This window comes from Nicotiana tomentosiformis, chromosome 3, assembly GCF_000390325.3.
Source record: "Nicotiana tomentosiformis chromosome 3, ASM39032v3, whole genome shotgun sequence".
NCBI lineage: Eukaryota > Viridiplantae > Streptophyta > Magnoliopsida > Solanales > Solanaceae > Nicotiana > Nicotiana tomentosiformis.
Window position 1 is genome coordinate 44,993,794 of NC_090814.1, and position 6,673 is coordinate 45,000,466.

The following is a 6,673-nucleotide window of genomic DNA, read 5'->3' on the forward strand; positions in this document are numbered from 1 at the left end:
TAGCCCCAATACAGTTCACAACTCCTAGAATAACTACCAAGCGGCGCCAATTAGCTGTCATCTTCACCAGAAAATATTACATGTTCACTCTAGCAAACAGATGCCAATATACCATTGTAGGCAAGTTTCTAAATACAATGCCTAGAATGGAACAGATTAGGAGAAGTTTTATTTTACAAACTGAACTAAGAGGATGAGCTAAAATAGCTCATTTCAATGCTAGAACAGTTTACATTGCTCTAGACAATGAGTATGATCACTCCACAGTCTAGACAAAAGAGTTCATGTATATTCAGGGTCAAAGGATGGAACTACATGCTTGGACACCCAACTTCAATCTAAAAGAGGACACTCTTAAAGTCCCTGTTTGGATTGTGATCCCTGACCTTCCATGGCATTTCTACTATAGGGAGGTCTTATCAGTTTTATTATCTCCTATTGGGAAAGTTCTGGATCTTGATCTAGCATCAATGCAAAAAACAAGGGGAAGTGTAGCAAAGGTTAAGATGCAGGTAGATTTAACTCAAGACAGGCCACATCATGTGTAGCTTGGATTTGATGATGACTGGGATGTTAATGGGGATGGACAGTGGCTAGAAGTTGTGTATGAAGACATCCCAACATACTGTCTACACTACAGGCACATTGGACATAAAGACTACTACTGCTCTATTAAAAAAAGATAAGACCAAGAAACAAAGAAGACTGCAGCAGAAACATCAAGCACAAATGAAATCCAAACAACCAAAAGGAATGAAGGATCAAATGGCACACAACACCAACATGAGCAGATTATACAGGGGCAGAACAAAAACCAGAATTCAAAACCAACATTGGGGGAAAAAGACCAAAGTGCAGAACAACAAGGCAGAATAAACCTCAATTTAACAGCAAAACAGCCAACAAAGGACAATAATCCCAAGGATCAATGGCAGTCTCAAAAGAAGAAGAACTTAAGAGGTATCAACCACAGAAGCAAACAACAGAAATTCAAACAGTGAATTGTTCAAATATCTGAAGAACAAGTCACTAAGCCAGACCAGATTCCAAACATCAATCCCATATCACACAATGCTCATCCAAATACTTCAGAGAGTGTGAAGGATCCACTACCCAATAACACAGTTGCTATTACTGAATCTGATGAAGGTAAGATGTATGAACATAAACTCCCTGTACTTGATCACTCAGGGGAGCCAGAAGGTTTGAATTCTTCTCAAGTCCTACATGCCAGTGCTGATGAACAAACACATGCTTCTCCTACTGGCAAATGTCCAATTGCTGAAATTGAAACATATGTGGTTGATGATTCTGCAATCAAAGAAAAGGATACTAATACAGCCTAACAGAAGAAACATCTAACAATGAATCCCACAAGAATCGGGAGAACCAGCATATTGGGGTTCTGGAAAATCACAGCTCTAATCCTAAATATAAAGGGAGTTCTAGGAGAAACACTCGTACTGGTACTGGGTTGAAAGGAGCAGCTACAAAGGAGAACACACTAGACTTGGTGCAAAGGAGCTTTGGAATACAAAGCAAGTTCATAATGTAACTCTAAATCACTCATGCTAGGAATTACCCTCACAGACTTTTGTGGAAACATCTAATTCCACTAGAAGTGCTACAAAACTCTTCAATTATGAAGCACAACAAGTTGAATACAACTCAGAAACAAATATAGGGCAGACGTCACCAACTGTTGCAGGTGCTCTATCGAAGGTTTTACCTAGGGAGCATGGTCCTGGTGTTGTTGAAGAGGTGTCACATTAAATAGTTAGGTCAACATTATAACTTATTTGTCAACAGAAGTCTAACATGGGGGATGACCAGATAGAGCTTGCAACAGTATAGAGGGATTCAACAACAATTGAGACAATTCCCATTGCATGTTCTTTATGTACTCGATCTCCAATGAAAATCAAAATCAATGTACCACTGATCTCTCCCAATCAGATTTTACATGATATCATCACCCATAAGGAGTTGCATGTGAAAATTCATACTGCTCTGGTTGATAAACAGCAACTCGAAGATGAAGGTGATGATGAAGCAACTGCTGGGAACTTTAAAGTTGTGGCAAAAGAAGGAGATTTGTCACCCAGGATCTCATCCAGAAATAGAACGAAAGGCAAGAAGGAAACACATTCTAAGGAAACACTACCACCAACCAGGATCTTGCCCAAAAGGGCAGCCTCAACAACTAGATGATGGTTAAGACACTAATATGGAATATAAGATCTGTTAAGACTCAGCAGGCCTTCCAAAGAGTTATCACCATGCAAAAGGAACATGGGTTTTTCATTGTGGCACTTATGGAGCCTTTTCAAACGCAAGGGTTAATTCAGACCTACAGGAGAAGACTGGGTATGGAATTTGCAATATCAAATGTCAATGGGAAGATATGGTTATTTCTAGATGCTTCGGTAGAGTGGGAGTTGTTGATTGATACTGATCAACAACTAATAATCAAAGTATACCATCAAGAATTGAGTAAGCACATTATGATGACTTTCGTATATGCAAAGTGTTCATCACTTGATTGATTAGAATTGTGGGATAATCTATACTACCTTGATACTGATATGGAGTTACCTTGGGTGGTCGGAGAGGATTTTAGTGTGATTCTTGCTGAAGAAGAGAAGATAGGAGGACTTCCAGTTTATCCCCCAGAGATTGAGGATTTTGCATTCTGTGTTAATTCCTGTGGTTTATTTGATACTAGTTACAAAGGAAGTGTTTTTACATGGTGGAATGGTAGATCCAGTACATAATGCATATTTAAGAGACTTGACAGAATTTTTGTTAATCAACATTTCCAGGCTATCTTCCCAAACATTGAGGTGGAGCATCTTATAAGGACTGGATCTGACCATGCACCATTACTAATGCATTGTAGGGAGGATGCTATGCAGTTTGTCAAACCATTTAAGTTTCTCAATTTCTGGACAACACATGATCTTTTAAAGAGGTGGTAGGGCAGAATTAGGTGGCAAATTTTGTTGGAGATTCTTTTCTAATGTTAAAACAGAAGTTGAAGAGAGTGAAAATTGCACTATCACGTTGGAGTAATCTTACATTTGGTGACATCTCCAAGCAATTAGCTATTAGGGAAGATATTGTCAAGATTAAGGAGATACTTTTTGAAGAGGATCCAATAATGGAGAACAGGATTATGCTACAACAGGCAGAATTGAAGAGGTATCTTAGCATTGAAGAGCAGTATTGAAAAAAAAAGGTAGTAATGAAATGGTTTTCTGAAGGTGATAGAAACACCACATTCTTTCACAACCATGTTAATGGCAAGAGACAAAAGTTACAGCTTAAAAGAATTCAGAATCTTGATGGTGATTGGATTGACACACAAGAACATAATGCTATTGCTGCAGTTGAATACTTCCAAAATTAGTTCACACAAGAAGGTGATTTTACAAATTCTGATTTACTTAACAATGTACCTTCAATGGTCAACTCAAAATCTAGAGCTTTGTAAATTTTCCAACCATTGAATGGGGATAGTGCTAGTGGACCTGATGGCTTTACAGACTTGTTCTACCAACACTGCTGGGACACTGTGGGAGAAGACATATTCACCATGCTTCAACAATTCTATGGAGGGGCATCTCTGCCAAAATCAATAACACATACAAACCTGGTGCTGCTGCCTAAGACACAACAAGTCCAAACATTTTCTGATCTAAGACCTATAAGTCTTAGTAATTTCATCAACAAGGTTATTTCAAGGGTGTTACATGACAAATTGGAGAAGATCCTTCCATCACTAATCTTTCACAACCAGTCTTGCTTTGTGAAAGGAAGGAGCATATTTGAAAATATCTTGCTCACTGAGGAGATTGTCACTAATATAAGGTTAAGAGGAAAACCAGCTAATGTGGTCATCAAGCTTGATATGGAAAAGGCATATGACACGGTTTCCTCGAAATACTTGTTACATGTTCTTAGGAAGATGGGATTTTCTAAACAATTTATAAACATGATATGGAACTTATTGGCTAATAACTGGTATTCGATTCTAATAAATGGTCAAGCTTCAGGGTTTTTCAAATCCAGTCGAGGGCTGAAACAAGGTGACCCTTTATCACCATCATTGTTCATTCTTTCTACAGAAGTTCTGTCAAGATCACTGAACAAACTATTTGAAGACAAGAGGCTCATAGGTTTTGGAATGCCATAGTGGAAAGATCCACTAAACCACTTGGCATATGCTGATGATACAATAATCTTTTCTTCTACAGACCCTTACTCTCTAAGGAAAGTGATGGAAGTACTCACCCTATATGAACAAATATCAGGTCAGCTTATTAACAAGACTAAGAGCTCTCATTACTCGCATGGTAAGGTGGCAAGGAACTTAGTTGATTTTGTGGGTTCTATAACAGGTTTTCAAAAAGGTAGATTCCCATTCACGTACCTTGGGTGTCCAATTTTCTACACAAGGAAAAAGAAGGACTACTAAAATGATCTCATCAAGAAAGTGAAAGCAAAGCTACATTCCTGGAAAGGTAAAGTACTATGTTTTGGAGGCAAAGCAACTCTCATAACTAGTGTGCTTCAAAGTTTACCTACTCACATCCTATCAATAGTGGACCCTCCTAATAATGTCCTTCAACATTTACACAAGATATTTGCTAGATTCTTTTGGAGTACAAAGGAAGAAGGCAGATGTAGGCACTGGTCAAAATGGACAAATTTGCGTCTACCAAGGAGGATTAGGGTTCAAGTCTCTTTTTGATGTTTCCAAAGCATTATTTGCCAAGCTATGCTGGAGGTTTATGACTCTTAAATCATTGTGGTCAAATTTTATATGGAATAAGTACTGTAAAATGGAGATGCCTACTGTGGTGCAGTTTAGAGGAGGATCACATGTGTGGAGAAAGATGTTAAAAGCAAGAGAAGAAACTAAATATCAAATCCTATAGAAGATGAATACATGTCCCACCAACATATGGCATGAAAATTGGACTGGTATTGGAGCTCTATATCATGTCCTCCCCCAAGAATTCAATATCAATAAAGATCTACAGGAGGTGGCATAGTTAAGGCATGGCAATGAATGGGATGAGAAACTTCTTCATCAACTTTTCCTAGAAGATATAGCTGAGCATAAAATAGAGGTAGTAAACTTTGGAAAGTAATATCAGAGTAGTTAGAACTAGGATACACCTAAATGGATGCAAACTACCTCAGGAAAGTTTTCTGTTGGTAGTGTTTGGGATTTACTTAGGCATAGGGCTCCTAATAATCCAGAATACAAAAACCTATGGACTAAAGGTTTACCTTTCAAAATCTCCTTCTTCATATGGAAATTGTGGAAATGGAAGATTCCTATAGATGATCTATGGAGAAGAAATGGATATATGGTTGTCTCAGAGTGCTGGTGTTGCTTACAACCATATGAGGATTCATTCCAGCATCTATTTCTCAAGAATGCTACTGCAGAAAGAGTGTGGAATTATTTCATCCAGGAAGCAAGTTTATAATGAACATGGTTTAGGTACATCAACTGATAAGGGCATGGTGGAATGAACCATGTTTCTCAAAACTAAAGCCATTGTTTCAGGCTGCACCAACAATTATTACTTGGGAACTCTGGGAGAGGATAAACACAATGAAGCATGGAGGAACTGTCTCTGCAAACAGGGTGATACATAAGGTTAACAAGACTTTGCTTTTTCTGGAAAAAGTAAGGTACCCATGGCTGTCAAACATCCTAGATGGCTAGATATGATAAAATATTTTGAATGCTACAAACCTTATGTAGTGACCAGAAGAATGAACTGGCAGCTCCCCAATGAAAGGTGGATCAAATCTAACACTGATGGGGCATCTAAAGAAAATCCTGGACCTAGCTCCTACGGATTCTGTGTACGAGATAGTTCTAGTTATTTGATGTACGCAAAAGCAGTGTGCTTGCCCTTACTTAGATACAACCAACATAGTGGAATAAGCAAAAGAAATTCTACATGGGCTCATATACTGTGTTGAGAAGCAGCTGCATCCCCTTATAATGGAAACTGTCTCTTTGGTTATGATGAAGATCATTGATGGGGAATGGTAATATCCATGGAATATAAGGACAAAAGTAAAGAGGATAAAGAAGATCAAGAATAGCTACAATGTCCTGTTTCAACACGTGCTTAAGGAGGGCAATGTGCTTGCCGATTACTTAGCTAACTTAGTTTTTTCTTTTGCAGGTAATATCACCTTTCATTCATTCCAAATTCTTCCTACTGCATGAAAAACACTTCTGAACATGGACAAAGCACAAATTCCTAACCTTCGGATTAGGAGTGCAAAAAGGAAATCAACTGACTGTTAAATAAATTCCTTTTGCCAATTCATATTCTGATTATTACACATTATGCATATCTTACCTGTATAATGTATAACAAATATCCATTTGTATTGGCAAAATGATGTTCTCAACCTAGAGTATCAAGCTGCTCTCCAGTGGTGATAACATAGACAAATGATATACCTGTTGGTTTCTTGATGTTGTATGGGTTCTCAACTGTCGTAGAGCATCTACATCTGTTGCACTCACTGCTACCAGCTGAGGTATTATTCACATACATGAACAGTTATGTAGCTCAGTCCACATACCGTTGGGTGCCCAATGCAGTACAAATAAAAAGATTATCACAAGTATACC

The 6,673-nt window shown here is 38.1% G+C and overlaps 1 protein-coding gene across 1 annotated transcript; it reads left to right on the forward strand.

Moving 5' to 3' along the window:
• The first annotated feature begins 2,210 nt into the window (after positions 1-2,210).
• LOC138907733 (uncharacterized) lies at positions 2,211-3,229 on the forward strand. The gene is made up of 4 exons (XM_070198340.1): positions 2,211-2,493; positions 2,551-2,738; positions 2,823-2,918; positions 3,032-3,229. Exons 1-4 carry the CDS (start codon positions 2,211-2,213, stop codon positions 3,227-3,229), a joined length of 765 nt encoding a protein of 254 aa, XP_070054441.1.
• The last annotated feature ends 3,444 nt before the right edge of the window (positions 3,230-6,673 follow it).